The sequence below is a fragment of the Crocodylus siamensis genome, chromosome 1, assembly GCF_052110815.1.
Source record: "Crocodylus siamensis isolate JL-2025a chromosome 1, ASM5211081v1, whole genome shotgun sequence".
In the NCBI taxonomy this organism is placed as follows: domain Eukaryota; kingdom Metazoa; phylum Chordata; order Crocodylia; family Crocodylidae; genus Crocodylus; species Crocodylus siamensis.
Window position 1 is genome coordinate 264,159,505 of NC_143395.1, and position 21,912 is coordinate 264,181,416.

Below are 21,912 nucleotides of genomic sequence, written 5' to 3' on the forward strand. Positions count from 1 at the left end.
TTCAAAACAGATTTGGCCGAAACAAAATAAGACAGAGATCCAAAACACCAAAATGAATCACTGTCCACCAGAACAGCTGAAACTGAATCAAAACACAGCCATTTCATGCAGCCCTATTAGCTATACATAGATCGAAGGGGCATGCTCAGACCTTCTGTTTGTTTTCTTTTGAAATTTAACTTTGCTCAGCAGTGCTATTAAAACACTTCCCCTTCATAATGCTCCATGCCATAGAATAATTTTACAAGTAAAATCCATTTATTTCAAGGAAAGTTTTTCATGTGGGGCAATACTGAAATAGAAGGATTGATTGTTTTGTTACGTCATCTAAACTGTAATGAACATTGTTCTGATGTTTGTTTTTGTCTGTTGGTATGCAGCGATTTATACGTGTACTTCTAATTAGAAGTAGTAGAAGTTAGGCACATAAATCTTACTTGTAGATGAGAAAATACCCTAGTGATGATAACGTATAGCAATTCTATTTGCCATACTCATTTTGTTTTAGATGTAAACTGAAAGACACTATATATTCCTGCTTTCATAGCAATTCAAGCAGTTTTTAGTGAGATGTTTATCTTGGGTAATTAGCATTAAACAGATGTCTGCTTTTGAAAAATCAATCATTTGATTATTTAGCAGAAGATGCTTCTGCATGCATTTGCTCTGTATATAATATCTAAATATGCTTTCCTAAATCTCACCCCCAAATTAGAAATCTTTATCTTTCAATCTTCAGCCATTCCTCACAGTCAAGGATGATTGTCTTCCAAGATTGACTTATCTGTGAGTCCAAAGATGACTGATGATGAGCAGAGATCCTGGTTTTCCTTGATTCAAAAAAAAAAAGTTGCAAGTTCTCTGACAAAAAAGTACAAATTCTCTGATTTAAAAACCCATGATGAAAATAAAACACTGATCTCTCTCTCACTCGCTCTCTCTCTCTCTCTCTCATATTTTACATACAGAGATATGTGCATGTATCAATTGAACACAATGTTTTATTGATATATTTATAAATTTAATGCATATTACAGAGAGAAGCCTCCCAGTGCCTCAATCATGATAATAAAATAAATTCTAAATACTAAATTCTAAATAAATTATAAATATTGGCATTTAATTTTGAGATTTTTATCGTGGAAAATCAGCATCCCACCCCCATCCCCTCCACCCTCTTAGCTCATAGAATGCAAGCCCAGGCCCCTCACTCCCTGCCCACAGCTTTTCAGCTGTGCTGGATGGGGCCCCCAGCTGCCTGGGCTACAGAGCCAGGCACCCAGGTAATTATAATAAACCTTTCGAATTAGTTTTTACTCTAATCTAAACCCAGATTATAATCAGGACTCCTAAACTAAAAACAGATGTTGGAATTTTCCTGGGACAAAGTTCTTTATTTTGGGATCCTACTTGGATTGTCCCACGTTAAGTACGCATGAAGTAGCTGAATTAACACATCAACTTGAGACAATAGCGGCTCATTTGAGTTAATTGCCATTCAGTGTGTGTGCAAGTGAATACCCCACACCTGTTTGATTCAAAAGAAAGTACAGGACAATCAGCCCAGCCCCTGGCTTAAACCCAACAGTTTGTTTTACGCTTACATACTTATCATACTCTGCTTTCTCCGTCCATTCACAGCATTTGATGAAGTGAACTTGGGATATATATTGTAATATATATTATTTATTCCAGACATTAGGGCTGGAAGGGACCTCAGAAGATCATTGAGTCCAGCCCCCTGCCTAAGGAGCAGAAAGTCAGCTAGGCTCAAAGGATTCCAGCAAAATAAGCGTCCAAATGTTTGTTAAATAAAATATATTGGTTTTGGTTAGTTCAGAAGGTGCAGATCTACCCTACCTTCTACTTGACTTCAGGCTAACTATGTCATGGCTAGCTACATCTCTTTGCCCTTACGGACAATCCTTATACACTTCACTCCCTCAAATGCAATGATATTAATAGGATAAATGGGCATCCCACTTTAACAGTTCTGCCCAGTTTACTCAGCTGCTTCTGTTGAAACTAGAGGAGCTATCTGACTTACTTCCCAGGTCCCTCTTGGCATTTGTTCCAGTCCAGTCTTTTAGTAATATTTCTTCTCAACCAAAGGCATGGACATCCTCCAGATGTCAAGACCCTTCTAGATTTGCATGTAACTGATATATATCTTGGTTATGTGTCTGTGTGCATGTGTGTGAGCATACATACACATGTGTGCACATGCACACAAGCAACCTACAGTGCTATAGTGCTCATTGCATGTACTAATTTAAATTGAGAAAGTGTTATTCCTATATAGGAAAGGGTTAACTCAGTCTAATACACACCTAACCAGGCTATTTTTAGCCCCCTATCTCCCAACCCTGGACTCTTGCCCTGCCAGCTTCCTGCCCTATATATATTTCACACACAAACTGCAAAATAAATATATAGATATAGATATCTATATCCCCATATATTAACTTTACCCTTCAACGTGCTATTAAGCACTTTTTTCACAGTTTTAAAATCTGCCCTTTCTGAAGTTCAGCCTCACTATTGCCCATAGGGGAGTTGTTTTCTATTATGATATTAAACTTAACTGTGCAGTGAACACCACTGTCAGTGAAACTCCTACGCTCAAATTCTGTATTAACTAACTATTGCATGGGTTTACAACAGAAAAGCTATCTCCTGACTTTTTGCTGCTAAAAGGAATCTCTCCAAGCAAAAAATTCTTATGATTGTATTTTTTTCTCTAAATCAAACCACAATATAACCTTCAAACATTTAATATCTAATAGTTAAGTTATCCAACAAGTGTATCAGCAGCTTTTTGCATCATCTCTTCTTTTTAATAGAATAAATTCTTTACTGTTCTCATCTGGTGTAATAATTTTATTATGATCATTTTACCTATTGCCATAATTTTACCTGTACCCAGTAACAGCTATGAAAAAGACAGATATATCCTTAGAATGTATGAGGGAGGCATTTGAAGTAGGGGTGTGAAAGCATCAATGCCATTGTGAAGGACACTGGTGAGATTCACCTGGAGTTTTATGTATAATTCTGGTCACTCATGTTCAAAAAAATGAATTAAAAAAGGGACGGGTGAATAGAAGAGCTAGTAGAATGATCAGAGGATTGGAGAGCCTTGAGAGAAGACTAAAAATGGTTTGTACAGGCTAGCAAAGGAAAGGTAGAAGGAGATATTATTTGTCTTTGTAAATATATCAGCAAAGTATACTTCTGGCACAAGAAAAAATGGCTATAAAGTGGCCAGGAATATATTTGGGGTGGAAATTAAAGCAAGGTTTCTAAGTTTATGAATAGCCTGGCAATCGGAGCAGACAAGGCAAAAAAGCCTAGCTAGTTTTAGGATAGAGTTTGATGCATTTATGAAATTAATTATGTGTTGGAATTCTTTTTGACTGTAGGGAACTGGATGCAGTGACCCAGGATACTCTTCCAGTATTATATTGTATGTTCCTGTGGTATGTTCTGTATATATATTATAGTTTTATGTACAAATTTACCCACCTAGCTTATTTTTTTTATTTTATGAGAAAAATAATGTTGACATATTCTCTGGTATCCAAGTAATCAGACCTCACCCAATGGCACAACAGCCGTGCCCAAAGAAGAAATTGTACCCAGGGAGGGATCCCATTACCTAAAAGAACAGCATTACCCTAGTCACCAGATTAGGAAGGACCAGTAACCAAATAACCTCCCACTGGTGAACAAGGCATTCCTCTCTGTGTCCAAGGGCAAATCGTACCCTCCTGTCAGGGGCTTCCCCTTCATCACTCACAGTGTGGAGGGTCACTTCTTCCCTGTGGGAATCCCCTTCACAGGTAACTCAACTTCTGCAGATTCCAGAGAGTTAGGCTCATCTCCAGTTGTGGGTTGGAGCAAGGTGTCCTCCCTCACTGGTGTGATCGACCCATGCTGCTTGCTGCAAGAAGGCCTGCTGCCTCATGCAGCCTACCAGCCACTCTCAGCCCTGTGCACTGCTTTGTGTACCAATGGGGGGCACCTGCCTCATGCAAGGAAGGGGACTTGCTGCCTTCTGCAGCTGCAGTGTCCCATTATCTACTGCTCTGCTCTCTGCCCCCTATGCATTGCAGGGCTGCCTGCCTCGTGCAGGGTTGGGGACCCATGCTGCCGTGTGCTGCCACTGAGGTTTAGCTCCACAAGCCCTGTGCACCAGTCTGTGCACTGAAGGCTTCTGGCTCTTGTGGGCTTGGGGACCAGTGCTGCCCTGTTCAGCCACTGAGGTCCCTTCACCAGCCCTGTGCAGCCACAGTGGTCCCTTCAGTTCTCCATCAGCCCTGTGCACTGACTTGTGCACCAGGAGTTCCTGCCTAATGCAGGGTTGGAGACCCATGCTGCCTTGTGCAGCTGCAGCAGTCCCTTCAGCTCTCCACCAGCCCCATGCACTGCTCTGCGCACCAAAGGGGCTGGGCTCCTGCCTTGTGCAGGGTTGGGGACCTGCACTGCTTTGTGCAGCCCCCAAGTTCCCGTCTACTCTCCAGACCCTCCGACCCATGCACTGTTGCTGCATTCTTCCTACAGTGGCTGGAATACAGCCACCCACTCTTCTCCCTTGCCAGAGGCATCTTCAGGGCACTTCTGGGGCAATGGCTCCACCGCCACTGGTCAGCTCTGTCAGATCTTCTACAGCCCTTGTCTTTATCATCCCACATCTAAGGCAACGGTGTGTTCTACACATGGGCTTTTATTCCCTCTGGAGGCTCTGCCCCCAGATTGGAAACTGACCAATGAGGAAGCCCAAGGAATTAGTTCCCTCTAAGATCCTCTCTTTCACCTTGCCCCTGGGCCATGGTGGGGCTGCCTTGCTTCTGCCTTACCTTGGGGGCAAGGGGAGGAAAAACTGCCTCCACCATTGGAACCCGAGCCCATAACGCTTAAGCTAACAGTCCGAGCTGCCAGTGAGCCAGCCACCGGCCAGCCTGCTACATAAACAACCAAATCAAAAAATCGGGTCCTTTTCTATTTTAGCAGGAGGGGAACTGATGGTAGAGTTCAGGTGTGTTTTCTGCTGGTCTGGTACAGCAGTCAAAGCTTTGTGAGATTGGTAATAAAGTGACAATCCTGGCAGACAATTTTAAGGCAGCCCTACAGCTACTGAGAGAATAATGACCAAATGAAAGTTTGAACATAGATTCCTCTGGGATTTGTATGGTCTAGTGTTATATTTTGATCGTAAAATATCCTGTCTCATCTCAAATGTACATTTCAAACGGTGACTTAAATTTCTGTTGTTTAGATACTAGAAACAATTATCAGAATTACATAATTTCTTGGCCTCTTTCTTATCAAGATGTTAGCTACATTTTTTCCAAAACACACATCTTGCTAAACCTTCAAAGGCCCATTTAATCCTGTTTCTGGAAAAGACCAGAAAGTGTAAGTTTTATGGTAAGCGAAAGACCCTCAATGCCCAATGCTCAATGTCTTAAGAAGGGGAAATAGAGTCCTGATTATTTACCATTGTTTATTATGTTGTGGTATTGGCTAAGACCTGGAGTCATGGACCAGAAACCATTGTTCTAAGTTAATGGTTTTCAACCCTTTTGGGCTTGAGGCACGCCTCCAAAACTTTAAAAAATTTGGCAGCACCCAATTTTAAAAGCTAATATAAATATATAATGCATATTAGAAGATAAGCATTATAATTACACTATTAATCACTGTGTTATCAATTACTTATATCATTATGATACTTTACACCATTGCTGCAGCCAGATGTAACTCTGTTGTCAACCTTGTGCAGAGCCACGTTGGGCAGTGGCTCAGGAGGAGCAGGTTTTCTTGCTGCAGGCCTTCTTAGACCAACCCTGCACAGTGACTCCTGGAAACAGAGGCACGTGTGATAGATGAATCTATCTTGCACACCTTTGTTTTCAGAAAGCACATTGGAGAAGCAGCTACAGCAGAAAGGTGTGCCTGTCTGCATGACATTATGTAGGTAGGCATGCTGCTTCTGCTACAGCTCTTTCCTATTGGGGTCTGATATACCTCCTGAAAACGGAGGTGAGTAGGGCAGTTCCATGCTGTACAATGGCATTCTGGAGAAAAATGCTATTGCTACCAGGTAAACTGCCCTGTGCGCCTGTGTTTTCAAGAGGCACATTGGAGCTGAACCAAGAAGAGCTGCAGCAAGACGGTGCACCTGCCTGCCTAATAAAAAGTAGGCAAGCACACCTTTCTGTTGGAGCTGCATTTCATTTTGGCTCTACTATGCCTCCCCAAAATGGAGGAGCCCAGAACAATTTCATCCTGTAGCAGTGGTGATGCCAGTGGTTTTATTGGTCAACATTGATCTCTATCTCTGGTTCCACCTCCAAATTAACCTTAACCTTCTATTTCAGCCTCAACCTCGACTTCTACCTCTACCATTCTGGGTAGGCTGTCATGGCATCATGTCGTGGCATGGCACCCTAACTGAGAAAGACTGTGCTAAGTACTGTTCACATATATGAGAAACAGCTGATCCCTGACTCAAAAAGTTAACAATCCAAATCATATAGAAAATCTTATCCTCTATTATTTAAATCAAAATTTTACATGTAGAAAGAAAGAGAGAATATTAAATGAATACTGACTATTGGTGTTGACATAAATGCAGGAAAGACAATATTTGCTGGAAAAAAAACATGTTTATGTAAGCCTCCAATATAGAATCTAAGGTAAATCTCTGAGTAAAACGTGGGTGGCTACACTTCTGTATTTGATATTTTGGGCCTCAATCTTGAAAACACCCAAGTACGTGAATAACTTAGCAACTGTGAGTCTAACTACACTCAGTGATACTATTACTTGCCATAAAGCTATCTGTTCAAGGGTTCACACACTTTAATTCTTTCTTTGTAATTAAAGTAACTCTCAATTAAAATAACCCAAAATAAGTTTAGGTCTTTCTGTACAATTCTATGAAAACATTTTGGATGTATAACAGATGTAGAACAGCTAACATGCAAAAACTTTCACATGAAACTTCTTGAGACTAAATATAATTAAAATTTAAATGTAGCTTATTCAACTGATTGCTTTTTTGTAGATGTTTTTAATGACTTTGACACATTGTTATAAAATCTCTCTCTCTCACACACACCCAACAACAACAAAAATGCCAACTAAATCTGTATTTTTTTTAATGCAGCTGAAGCAATAGCTGAAGCAGAAAATTATGTTTGGTGCATTGGATTTATGGATTGTTTTAGTCTTCTGCACCAATGAAAAACTTCTAAATAAAAATTAAACTTGCAATATAATAAATCCAGAGTTAAGAAGTTAAAAAATAAATGAGAGCCAAGGTCAGGTCTTGAGAGGGTTCTGGGAGAACATCAAACACTCAGTATGCCAGTGATGACCTTCTATACATATTTTTAGTGCTTTAGTTTTCATCTTCCTTTGGTAATGTGATCTTAATTCTATTTTTGTCATTGACAGTGTGCTTCATAAATATTCATCATTAAAAGAAATTAAGTAGATTTTGTTTTAAAGTCAATATTGAGTTTGTTAATGAAAATGGTTACATTAATTAACTAATAGGCTCCTTAACTGAACTTATGTGAAACTCTTTCTCACGCTGATTGTGTTTCATGGAGAAATGATGCATAAAACATTAACCTCCCTTTTTATCCTCTCCATTCTAAATCATCCTTGTACACATGCTCTAGGGAAGGTGATTTTGAGTAGATAATCTGACTTTTTGAACAGTGGTTGGTAAGAGGTGAACAGCTTTTTTATGTAATTATCTTAGTAGTATTATGGAAATGCCAGTTTCAGCTCCACCATTAAGAGTGCTTTGAAGTTTGTACTTAATAGCATATTACAGCATGGGTTACTTCTTTGTTCTTGTTCAGTCCAATTTTGTCAAGTACCAGTAGCTAAGGAGCCTGAGCCTCCTCGTTGATCTGCTTCCTCTAGATTGCTACAGGTATTCCATTTGGTTTCAACCACAAGTTGCAGAACCTGCTTTTACCATATTTCTTCCAAATGATGTGCAGTCCAGTTTTTAGCATCTGTTTACTGGGGAAATGGTTTGTGTTGTCTGAGAGAAAATAAAGTATTTCAGGAAAACTAAACTTGTTATATGAAAATTTAGAGTATTGAGAGAGTTTGCATCTAGGCTATAGTACTGCAAGATGTAGCTGAAAAAAAACAAAACAAAACAAAAAATCTAAATAAAATTACTTGTCACCAAATGGATTTGTAATGTAACTCTGGCCCCTTCCTTTTGTGTGTGTGTGTGTGTGTGTGTGTGTGTGTGTGAGAGAGAGAGAGAGAGGGTTCTTTTTTTTTACTTTTTAAATCTTTATTATCCAAAAATGAAAAACAAATAGTGCAAGTAGAAGGGTATGTAGCCCTCCCAGAGACCAAGCATGAAACTCTTGTCAGCAACAAAAAAAACACCATGTCACCAGAGACATGTAAACAGCCTCCTCCATATCCCACAAGGAGGACCAGCTGTCAGTCTTCCACCTCACAGAGGGCCCCCTCGATGGCCTAGTGTGATACAAATTGGTCCACATTTTGTTGCACATTCAAATGTGACATGTGCCCAGAGCTGGAAGTAGAAGAGTTGGCAGGTCTCATTGGAGCTGGCCCCTGTGAGCCAGTTTCTGTAGCTTTCCAGAATTGCTATGTTGGCCTGGCCCAGCAGGAAATTGACCGGGAAGATCACATGCCCCTTGGCCAGTTGATATGGGAAGAAAAGATATACAGAGTCTTAGAGAAGTCCAAGTCCAGAATGCCAAAGAGTTCTGAGGGGAGTAAAGAGTGGCTGCAACCTGGGTAGCTCCAGGAAGATGTGAAAGAAAGTCTCCTCCACTGCCTCTTTGCAGAAAGGGAAGGCCACTGACATGACTGGGTTTAAGTAGTGGACAGAGCGATAGACAGAGGGAAAGAGAGCAGATATTTTAATCCATAATATTGTGTCAAATGATACCAAAGATTTTGTTTAGAAATTGCTTTCTCTATTTTGAGAATTAATTACGTTAAAACCAAAGAATATGTAATTCTCATCGTGTTTGGTGAACCTTGTTTTTTCCTTTTCTTTACATTTATAATGTACTTGTTATGATTACATAACTATTAGGGAGGGGGAAACACTAGAACAGGTTGCATAGGGAGGTGTTTAAGAAGAGGTGAGACAAATGTCTGTTGCAGATGTTATAAATGGAGATATAGTTAATCCAACATCGGTACAAGGAATGGTTCTTTGAGGTCCATTTCAGTCCTATATTTCTGCAATGACTTCTTACATTAATACTAGCATGAAATTATTTGTATTAATGATGGTCATATTTGTCATGGTATATAAAACTTGATTTCCAATTCTTTTGTTGAGGGGTGGTAGGAGGTTTTAAAATCAATATTGAAAGAATAACTATCTGAAAAAAAAATTAGTTAGGTCTTCAAAAGACTGACTTGTTACCCTTTAAAACTTGAAGTATGTTAAAATCAAAAAGTATAGCTTGTTGGTGGAAATTTAAACAGATAGTGCAAAAAATGTCTGACATAATTAAATTCAATTCACCAAAACATTTAGATTTGGAATCTGAAATGAATTACAGAATCTGGTTCAGTTAGTGGGTGCATCTACATGTATAGATACATATCTATCCCAAATCTAAACTATATTAATATAGACTTAATAGTAAGATTTCACATCAGTAATTGAATGATAAATGATTTTGACAAATGATAAATGACAAAATAAGGAAATTATGAGTTAAAGTTCAGCCTAAGAACAATTCATACATGCTATAAAGTATGGTAATACATAGTTAAGATATAAATCATGTTATTTTAACCTTCCCGGGGTGGATTCAGGGAGAGGTACACTCAAGCATTTGCACCCCACTTCAATTCCTCCTCCATTCAAAGTTTAAAACCATCTGCCTAGCCGTGCTAGTTGCATTTCTAGTCAGGCAGCGGTCAGTTGACTTAATGGGTTATTGTAGTCTGCCACATCCTTTCTAAACTCCTCACAGGATCATAGAAAATCAGGGTTGGGAGGCATCTCAGGAGGTCATATAGTCCAATCCCCTGCTCGAAGCAGGACTGTCCCCAGCTAGATCATTTCAGCCAGGGCTTTGTAACGCCGGACCTTAAGAACCCCCAAGGATGGTGATTCCACCTCCTCTCTAGGTAACCCCTTCCAGTGGTTAACTAGCCTCCTAGTGAGAGAGTTATTTGTAATATCCAACCTAGAATTCTCTTGCTGCAACTTGAGACAGTCGCTCCTTGTTCTTTCATTTGCCACCACTGAGAACACTTTAGCTTAGGGGCATGCGAAGTCCTGACCAAGGTCTCTATCCACTCCACAGTGGACTCCATTTCCCAACAACCCCTGCTTGTGACACTGGCTGGTTTCTGTGGAGATCCTAGGAGCAGCAGGGCTACCACAGTACAGGGCCAGGGTTGCAGCGCTGGCAGAGCTGTTGCTACAATCTTGTAGCTGTGACAGCACGGGCCAGAGCTGGGAAGAGCTGTGATCTGCTGCTTGCACACCCTGGGCAAGGGTGTTCAGGCAATAGATCATGGGTTTGCTCTGGCCCAGGAGTAGTTCTCCACCCAGCCATGTGCCCTGCCAGTTGTGCTTGGCCTGGTCTCCATGAAAAGCCTGGCCCCACTCTGTCAAGGCCTCCCTGCTCTTGTGGTCTCTATGAAAACAGCCCCCAGCCACACAGGCAGGGGCTTCTGGGAAATGGAGTCCAGCTGCTCTTTGGAGCCACCATTTTGTCTGCCCCTGGTCTAGCCTCATCCTCTTTGTAACCACCCTCCAGGTACTTGAAGGCTGCTATCAACCCCACCTCAGTCTTCTCTTCTGCAGACTAAATAATCCCAGTTCCCTCAGGCTTTCCTCAGAAGTCATGTGCCCCAGCCCCCAAACCATTTTATTTGCCCTCCCACTGGACTCTCTCCTTTTTGGTGTGGATGGGCCTAAAACCGGACACAGTACTCCAGATATAGCCTCACCAATGCAGAATAGAGGGGAACTTTTCTGTAGAGCTACAGCTTAGCCAGTTGGTCCCAAGCCTGTAGCAATGAGTGGAATTCTTCTCTCCTAAGTGCAGGACTTTGCAGGTGTCCTTGTTGAACCTCAGGTTCATTCCACAGGTGTTGATGACCCTCTCTTCTGTTTAATGGTCTTGATGTTTGACCAATCAAGCTATTATTCTTTTCTGCAATTCTGCTATCTATTAGCTGCTGCTAATATTGAAGCTCCTATTTCACACCCCTACAGACTGTTTTTGACTCATTTTGATTAAGTTATATTTGTTTTTGCTTCAATCTTAAACTGAATAATACAACCGTAGACCCCTAGCATGCTAGGCATGTTAGTAAAGCTTCTAGTTTGTTTTGTATGTTTGTTTAACTGGAGAAAAAAATCTGTGTTGTTTTATATGTGATAATGCATTTCACAGAATCATCAGCACCCCTCCTTTTCAAAATTCTAGATTCACCCATGAATGGTTCGATAGACGAAAACCATAAATATATTTGATATGTAGGATGTTTGTAGCCCCACGATGATTTTTTTCCTATGTTTTTTACTATTTATGTTTATCTTTTTTTACCTGCCATCCATTCAAATTGGCAGTCTGGATCTCCACTGTAATGGGTTCTGCTCCAATTAACCATTGTCTTTTATAACTTAAGCCATAGCATATCTTTTGCAGTCCATATTCCTTGAATTTAAAATTTTCCAAATATTGTGGGAAGCCTTTGAGCTGAACAACTAGCAAGGGAATCTGGCAGGTTACATTGTACAATAGTATTGAGTGGGCTTTATACCAAATATGGGTGTTGGAGAAAGCAAGGAAAAAAGATGGGGAAAGATCTGGCATAAACAGAGTTAATTGACTAATGACAGTGGGAGCAAGAAGAAAAGGTGATGCAACTCTACAGACAAAATAAAGTAGAAATTAATTTTGGAATGAATGGAGCAAAAGGGGAAAAATATTAAAATATGTGGATAAAAATATAGATTTTAAATTAAGGGTATTCGTTCACATTTTACAGTATTAAAAACTTCACAGTGTGTATTTGTGTGTGTTGAAGCATCTTAGTGCCAATAGAAATGTGGGAAAATGTTCAGCTATATAAAATTAACTCCAAAATGATATCATATTTTAATAAGTCTTATGAAAATTTGGGTCAGTTTATAGAAAATTGCGATCTTCAACTGTTTTCCAATTGAGAGCTTAAATCTTTTTAAATTATTCAGCTACTAAGCTGCCAATTAATCTAACTTAATTAACTGAAGAACTAGAGTGCTAAATTTCAGATGTACCACGTGTTTTCAGATGAATGCTTTAACACAGGGCTGTCCAATTTCTAAGTCCTGGGAGGCACACCAACAGGGTCTGCATCTCACAGGCCACAGCAATGACACCTTGAGGATGCTCCCCATACCTGCTGCTATACCAGGCAGCCCCCACAACACATTTCTGTATGATTTATCCCCATGCCCGCCCTGTTGTACTGCATGCCCACATGGGTACCATTCTCCCTCATGTAACCCAGTCCTCCTAGGGTGCAACCCCAGACTCACTTTCATGTTCCCCACTCTACTAAACTGCCCTACTCCTTGGGCTGAAGGCAGGAAGCAGCAGCTGGTGAAGGGACAGGTAAGCCTGGAAAACGATGGGAGGGAGCAGCAGTTTGGTAAGACTCCAGGAGCTGCACATTAAGTCTTCATGGGCCACCTGTTGGAAAGCCCTTTTTTAACATTGTGACCAAAACTGCATTGTCTCTTTGATGCTGAAGTCTAGGTATTTTTCTTAAGAAGAATAATTCATACTCTTTGTCTCTTCCCTTTGGCCAAAGACCAGGCTATATCCTTATATCCTGTTGATTTTCTGTCAACCAACACAGTTTTTCATGATAGTAATACACATTCACAGGGAACAATAAGGTTTAACAGGCCCTTTACATTGGAGTTATTTTTCCTCCTAATTTTTTTCTTTTCTATCCTTTTTTTTGCCACTGCATGAATGCTCACCTTTCTCGCATACCTATGTTGCAACATCATCCCTTATTTTGATAGCAGTGATTAAAGTTTTCTCGATTAGCCAGTTAACAGATTAACAAACCAATCCAAACCAAAAAAACCCCAAACAAACAAACAAACAAAATAGTACACAAAGAACCACACTCCCCCATCACAATATATTAATTAGGACCCAACATTTATATTTTGATGGCTTACAACTTTTCTAGGAGTGAGAAAATTCGGGTTTTCCATCAGGTAGCAGATACACACTTCCTGGATCTCATAGAGTTTCCATTTATTCTTCAGTTGGAATCTTCTCCTTAGTGAGATCACTGTTACTGAAGTGAGCCATTGTCATTTTATCTTGAGAAATACATCTCATAACTTGGGTCCAAAAATATACAAGGTGCTTTCTCTGATTTGGAGTTGAAGCCATCTTAAAAAATTTTTTGTTGCTATGGTAAATTAGTTTGCATAAAATTACCATGTCTATAAATACTCGAATACTATTATCAGTATCTCCTGATCATGTCAAACACAGATTTTCCTTCAACTATTTGTCACTTTTTACATATTTCCTATATATGTGTGTGTGTGTGTAAATACATATCTCATATCTGTGCTGCAATAATTAACCCAGGATTAAACTTCCTTGTCAACAGAAGCTACATTTTACTTAGTTAATCTGCCCTATGAACAATGGATTTGTTTCATCAGATTATCTTTGCTATATGAATGTTTTCAGTGGCAATAACTTACTTTTAGGCTCTTTATAATCTTTGTGTATACATAACCATTATATGTAGGCATTCAAGGTTGGCTATATCTAGGAATGTAGGTTATTATCTTTTCTCCTTCACAAAATGAAATTCAAATGAATGTCTGTGTTCTAGTTAATGCACTCACTTCAATACCTTTGATAAATATGTATCTGAAATTAGATAAATGTAGGATTTAAACATTCAGGAATAGGATTAGATTTATAAGACACATGTTTTCCTGTGATTACTTGTTTACTTTCAACAGTAATATCTTGAAGAATGTGTTTATGTTAATATTAAAGCAGCTAAACGTTGCAGTTTAACATTCAAAAGTTGCATAAAAGATTAACCTAATCTTGTTTAAAATTAGGCCAAGGTCTTCACAGATATTGAATTAACGCATAAAAGAAATTAATGCATTTTTAATTTTAACTTCACATCAAGGGAAGACTTTACTAAGAGTGGGAGAGATTTTGTTATACTTAAGATCAAGAGGCTACTAAAGGTGATTACACTTATTGGTCAGGATTCACGAGTACTAGGAGGACAACAAGTAACTTCAAATGTGTTGGTGAAACAAAAATATAAATAACAAACATCTTCACAATTTTTGTATAATAAACTGCATATCAGTAAGCAGATCTACATGACTGCACAGTAGTTAAAAAATACCACACAGTAGCATATCACAACACAGACAGTGCTGATATACTACTGTGCAGTATTATTAGGCTACTGCGCAGCAGCATCACCTAAAAATATTTGCCAGCACTACTGTGCAGTAGGCACATTTATTTAGTACTTGCTAATACAAGTACTAAATAAATGTGTAGTAACAACTGCACAGTACCTTCTCATGTAGATGCATACGGTGTAAATCTTAAATTCATCTTAAACAGTGTTTTCAAACTGAATGTGGTTTGGGGAAACAAAGAAAAAGTTATATATCCTGAGAGAACCATTTTCCTCTTACTTCCTCAGCTCTGTTTTTATAGAAACCTTCATTTTGTTTTTGGTTCCTGATGGATTTTGATGTATTGTCTTCTGTAAATGGCATCATTGGGGATTAGTAGGTAGTATGCATCAGTAATATTTTGTAGTCAGGCAGTATGATGGACTTGCTTCCATCAATATAGTGTAACTCCAAGGGGAATTAAGGTTTAACTGTGTTTATCAGAGACGTCCCATATTTCCTGGCTTTTAAAAAGCCTTTTGGTAAAAGCTTGTTTTAAAAGACAATGGCCACAGGGAAGACTGATTTCTTAAAGTGAAAAGCTATCCAAAAAACTACTTGTGCCTGAGTTTAATAATGATTAATTGCCATCTTCATTTAGCACAGCATAAGCATGAATTGATATAAAGGATACTAAAATTAAGAAAAGTGTCAGTGCTTCTTTTTTTATATCACAAGTCATTAAACTACAGCAGCTGGCTGTGAATTACTTTTTTTTACAATTTACTTCTGTCTTTTTTTCAAATGTGTACATACTGTTGATTTCTACAGTCCCACCCAAAAGCTGCAATAATAAAATAATAAAATCAATAATTAAAAAATTAAATACCAGCTATTGGGAATGGGAGAATCAGATTAATGTCTAATTCTACCTAAGACTTTCTTAAATACCAGTCAAGTTTGAATCTACATTTGAGGCACAAATAGTTGCCTATATTAGATGATTTTTTTCTTTCTTGTCTGTTGCTGCACTTCATTTTAGAACCCTGACCAGAAACAAGTGGTATTAAACATTTTGTGAGAAAACGTGTTCTTTAAAGAAATTTTCTTTTTCAAGAAGTTGAAATAGTCTGGGTAGCATCTGGATGTAAGGGCCAATGAAACATTTCCATATTGTTATTCTTAAAATAACATTTTCTGTTGAAACAGTCTTATTTATTGAGAAAACATGGATCTGTCTAATTGTTAACATATGACATAGATCTGTTTCTATTCCCTCTTCCCCAGCACTGTATACATTTTTATCTCTGCTGTTTTAACAGTAATGCATTTCTTATTACATATCTCCACACAATTTTTTTACAAAATAAACTTATCAATTTTTTGCTATTTTAAGGTGTCAAAAGATCTTCCAGAAAAACAAAAAGAACTAGAAGATCTACTAAATAATTTGACGCAATTTGAACAACAGTTAAGTCAGCTGGTATTGTGGGTAACTCCTGTTAAGGATCAGCTGGAACTGTATAACCAAGTGGGCCAACCAGCAGCTTTTGATATTAAGGTAATGTTTTCTTTTTCTTGTTTCATTCATGCTTTGGGTCTTCCTTTCTTAACTGACTTTTTACAGAAAAACAAATTCTAAAATGAAAATATGATGTTACTGTATCTCTTTCATTCATAAATAACAAAATCGTTCTTGCAAGACTGTCACTGTGATTCTAACAATGTCATGTTTAGCATTCTCCACTCAGTTGTGAAAGAATTAATTCTTAATTATCCCTTTCTACTTTAGAATGGAAATTAGAATATGGCCATGTACTGTATGTTTGCCAGGTCAATGTTCAGATCTTTAGTTGTACAATTACCATTAAAAATAGAGATCTGTACAGTAAGTTCAGAACCCCCCTCACCCAAAGAATTCTGATACTCTAAATTATGTTACTTACGATGCTGTATGTTCTTTCACCACTACATATTTCTTAATGACAATGAGGATTAAAATGAAGGATTTCAAGGATGAAATATAAAACAATGGGAGCTTTGTTTTTCAGTGTTCTATGCTTATTGCTTATCATAGATGCATAGAAAACTAGGGTTTGGAGGGACCTCAAGAGATCATCTAGTCCAGTCCCCTGCTTAAAGCAGGACCATCCCCAACTAGATCATTTCAGCCAGGACTAAGCCAGGGCTTAAAAACCTCCAATGATCGACATTCCACCACCTCTGTAGGTACCGTTTCCCAGTGCATTATTATACTCTTCATGAGAGAGTTTTTTCCTAATAGCTAACCTAAACTTTCCTTGCTGCAACTTGAGACCATTGCTCTTTCTTCTGTCATCTGCCACCATGGAAAACAGTCTAGTTCCCTCCTCTTTGAACCACCCTTCAGGTAGTTGAAGGCTGCTATTAAATCCCCTGTCTTCTCTTCTCCAGACTAAATAAACCCAGTTCCCTCAGCCTCTCCTCAGAGGTCATGTGTCCCAGCACCCTAACCATTTTTGGTCCCCCCTGCTAGACTCTCCAAATTTTCTACACCTTTTCTGTTGTGGGGGGCCTAAAACACGACACAGTACTTCAGGTGTGGCCTCCCCACTGTTGAATAGAGGGAAAGAATCACTTCTCTCTCTCAATCTGCTAGCAGTACATCGACTAATGGAGCCCAGTATGCCATCAGCCTTCTTCACAACAAAGGCACAGTGTTGGCTCCTATCCTGTCCACTGTAACTCCCAGGTCCTTTTTTGCAGAGCTGCTGATTAGCAAGTCTTTCCCCAGCCTGTACCAGTGCATGAGATTATTTCATCCTGACTGCAGGACTTTCCACTTGTCCTTTTTGAACCGTATGAGATTTATTTTGGTCTAATCCTCCAATTTGTCTAGGTATCTCTGGATCTTATCCCTACCTTCCAATTTATCTACTGTTCCCCCCAGCTTTATGTCTTCTCTAGACTTGTTGAGGGTTCACTCCATGCCATCTGTCAGGTCCTTGATGAAGAGATTGAACAAAACCGGTACCTGGGGCACTCCACTTGAATACCAGCTGCCACCTATACATTGAGCCATTGATTACTACTTTCTGAGCTCAGTGATCCAGCCAGTTTTCTGTCCACCTTAGTACTTCATCCAACCTGTACTCCTTTAGCTTCCCTGGGAGAACATTGGGGCGACCGTATCAAAAGCCTCACTAAAATCAAGGTACACCACATCTACCAATCTCCCTGCATGTGCAGAGCCAGTTATCTCATCATCATAGAAGGCAAAACAGGTTGGTCAGGCATGACTTGCCCTTGGTGAATCCATGCTGACTGCTCCTAATCACCCTCTCCTCCAAGTGCTTAGAAGTGGGTTCCTTGAGGACCTGCTTCATGATTTTTCTGGGGACTGAGGTGAGACTAGTCTGTAGTTCCCCAGATCCTCCTCCTTCCCTTTCTTAAAGGGTTACACATCTAGCTTTTCTAAATAGTCTCTAATGTATTCTTTGTCCACTGTTGGATGCTCACCTCCTCCCCAAAATGTGCTGCCAGTTGCAGTAGTCTGGGAGCTGAGCTTGCCTGTGAAGACTGAGGCGAAGAAGACATTGAGTACGTTAGCCTTTTCTGCATCTTATGTCACTAGGTTGCCTCCGCCATTTAATAAGGGACCTACATTTTACCTGATCTTCCTGTTATTGCTCACAAATTTTGTAGAAACCCTTCCTGTTACCCTTCAAATCCCTTGCTAGCTGCAACTTCCGTTGCGCTTTGGCCTTTCTGACTTCATCTCTGCATGCCTGAGTAATGTTCTTATACTCCAAGTTTCTACTTTTTATGTTTCCTTTTATGGTTTAGCTCAATGAAGAGTTCCTTGCTAAGCCAAGCTGATCTTCTGCTGAACTTGCTAGTCTTCCTGCACATCTGAATAGTTCATTCCTGTCCTCTTAGTAAGGTTTCTTTAATATACAGCCAGCATTTCTAGACTTCTTTCCCCTTCAGACTGTTTTCCCTGGGCATCCTCCTCATCAGTTCCGTGAGTGAGTCAAAGTCTGTCTTTCTGAAGTTCAAGGTCCTTACTTTGCGGCTCTCCTTCCTTCATTCCTTTCCTCAGGATCCTGAATTCAGTCATCTCATGGTCACTGCTGCTCAAATTGCCATCCACTACTACTTTCCTCTTTAAGTCTTTTGTACTGGAATATTTGTGCAAAGTATTTATAAAACAGATATGATCAGAATTCTGCAAACTGTTAGTAGAGTCAAACTCTCAAAACTGACATCAGCTGTACCTGTGTCTTCACCAGAACTACACACAGTGATAAAGACTGCATGCAATTGGGAGGGTTTATGTTTAAGCCTTATTAAGATTAGATACAAATCGACACATCTAGAGTCATGTGATGTTGCCGCCTTGTCATGAAAGGTACCTAACTACTCTAGTGATCCAATTGAAGTCAGTGTAAGTGACCTCAAGTACATGTGAATAAAGTTGAATATGGTTCTTGATATGTATTTGTGTGTAACCAAAAAAAACCCTATTAATGCAGGATGGTTTAAATGGCAAGAGTGAAATCTTATCCCATTACCTGAATTAGCTTTTGTGACTCCTTTGTTCCTATGGATTTATTCTTGTTTGCTTGCCTCTTCCACCACTGTCCTCTCTTCTCTCTCCCTGTCCCTCTTTCTTCCTGCTTCCCCTTGTCTTCTGTATTTTAATTTCTCTCTTGTACTCTGCTTTCTACCTGTCCTTTCACAGGATCTGCTCAAGTGAGCTTCAGCAAATGAAAGCTTGTGATATATACATGTGCGCTACTTGGCTTACTCTATGCAGTGCAAATCTACCCTGCCATCTACTCGGGTAACATTATCCAGGAAAATGAGAAATTAAAAAAAATCTAGCAGATCATATTGTCTGTTAGAATTGCCTTTAGTCCATCTGATTCTAGATGCAGTTTGGTGATGCAGTGAACACAAACTTCCCTTCACTCTGCAAGTAGTTATGTAATACCCTCTGCCCTACCCTCTTTCCCCTCTCTCCCTCCTCCCTGTTCTCTATTAGTTCTTGTATTTTGTTTTTGTTTGCTTCCACAACATTCATGTAAGCCAGGTTAGCAGGCATATTGGTGGGAGTACAGGTGCATGTGTGTATTTCCTGGATTTTGTTGCTAAATTAAATTCTTCACTATAGGTGCATACATTTTGTCACAATGCGAACAATAATTATTACTTTATTGTATTATTAGGCCTCTGAATTCTTGAGTGGACTTTTCTATTGGAAAAAATGCACCATATTTATTTGATTCCAAGAACTCCCTCCTTCCCCTATTTAACATGGGGGGCGGGAAAGCCTCTCATCTTGGAATCAATATGATGTGTGGAGTAGGGGGCACGCCCTGCCACTGCTGCCTGCCTCCCCCAACCCCACGCCCCATAGCCTCAGGCCCATTGTCTCCCTTTCCCCCTATCTTCCCCCCCCATGCAGCCTCTGCCCCCCTTCCCAACCTCTTTTCCTACCCCTTCTCCTTGCTCAGGCACCAACAGGTTCTGTCTCTGCACCTAGAGCATGGCCCCAGCTCAATGGGAAGAGCAGCTCCAGCTGAGCCTTAACCAGCTCCACTTCCACTACTATCAGACTGGGCTAGGACCATGCACCCTGCTGGTGCAGAGATGGAGACTGACAAGACTGAAGCAAGAATAAGTGGCTGGTGTGGGAGAGCAGAGTGGCTAGGGTAGGGGCAGAGCTTCTGATAGCAAGAAGTGTGGGGGATTAGATGGGGGAAGGGAGGGCAGAGGACTTACAGTTCCTGGTAGTTAGAGGCAGGTTGGGCAGAGGCTGCAGGAAGAGTTGGATGAGGTGTGGGTAGTGGGCCTGAGACTGCAGAGGGCAGAGGCTTCAGCAAACAGGCACAAGAAAGGCAAGCAATGAGGGGATCTTGCAGCAGGGGCAAGCTGCTTGACCTCTCCCCCCCACTATCTGCCCCTCCAAGGTCATCTTGGATTTTCGTAAATACAGTATATAATCTTGAATGCAATAGGGAAACGGTGTTGAATCCCCCTTCCTCCCCTCCCCCCCCCCCATCTTATCCTACTAGGGACTTTTAAAAAAAATAAAATACTTGAGTGCTGTCACCCATCTGAATGATATTCAAAAGATTTATTTTTTGTAAATATAAAATTAAGTAGCCATAACTACATCCTGGTGGGAATTAAGTTACTAGGCTTTATATTTATGTGCTCATCACTGGTAGATAACATGAATGTGTCTGGAAATCTCTTCCTTTACTCTTGATGACCTGCCACATAACAGGAAAAGAGATATTTAGTGCATAATTAAGAAGATTTGACTGAAGTGTATTAGTTTACATATGAAATCTGTAAGTCCTGTTTGTGTGCTACAAAGTAAATGTGAAAACAGTAGTTTTTGTGAAATTTGCATCAGTTTTTATATTGTTTGTCTTGTTTGTCAGCCATTTGTTTTAGTTTAAAATATATTGATATGCATGTAAAGGATTCATTTTATAAGAAATGTTGGCATCAACTGTTTTTTTTATTTCTTTCTATTGTGGATGATTCTGGCATATAAAGCATATCAGTCTTTATTTGCATCCCTGTCTATCTTAGTGAATTCAGTTTTAAAGAGTTTAATGCAAGTCTTTGAAGCGCATTGATTTATGTTTCCCCAGATTGCAATATGCTTAGTATGCCGAAAGAACCCTTTACTAAAGTTTCTGTATTATAGCCTGAAGTTAAATGACGGGTTATAAGGCTTACTAAAATATTTTGCATGTAAAGATGAACTTAGAAGAAGTTTTGGGAAAGACCATTTTATTGGCAAGCAAAGAGAAACTTTAAACTAGTATGCTGGTTACAGAACGAAAACACTCCCTCCCTCCCTCTCTCCGCCCCCCCCCCCCCCAAAAAAAAAAAAGGTAACAAAAAAATTGTCAAACCTCAAAAGATAACCAAATAGCTTTCATAAGGGACAAAACCAAAAAAAGAGTGGAAGGTAGAAAGCATGAAAATATCTGTGCACCATGATTTTGTATGAAGAAATTGACTGTAAAATAGTTTTGCAGTTCATCACCATCTGGCCACAACTGATATACAAACTATATTATATGCTGTTGAATAAGATTAAAGGTTGAAGTGGCTGTTCCATATGGTAATAGTTTGAAGAATTTTCTGTGCCTTTAAAGCAGTTAAACATGTACTCATGTGCATAAATCCCTTGCAGTCAATGTGGACTATAAATGACAGAGCACTTCTGTTTTTCTCTACCCTTTTCTCCCAGTCAGCCTAATTAGTATCACAAAATCAATATTTCTCTGGAATTGTTCAAAGACAATTATGCAATAAACCACTTTTCTTATCATAAATTCATCACAAAGCCTGAATTTTTCCAATATGCTGAGTAGAAGCAGCTGCAATCTAGCTAAAATAAATAAAAATAAATTGTTACACTTCTAGTAAAATAAGCACAAAGTGCCCAT

At 39.5% G+C, this 21,912-nt stretch overlaps 1 protein-coding gene across 7 annotated transcripts in view; it reads left to right on the plus strand.

The window, feature by feature from the left end:
- The window catches only part of DMD (dystrophin), a 2,140,576-nt gene that overhangs the window by 1,449,263 nt on the left and 669,401 nt on the right, over positions 1 to 21,912 (plus strand). For all 7 annotated transcript variants that reach the window (XM_090061814.1, XM_090061802.1, XM_090061811.1 and 4 more), the window contains one exon: positions 15,852 to 16,016. In XM_090061814.1, coding sequence (XP_089917940.1) covers positions 15,852 to 16,016 — 165 coding nt within the window. The remainder of the gene's footprint in view (positions 1 to 15,851; positions 16,017 to 21,912) is intronic.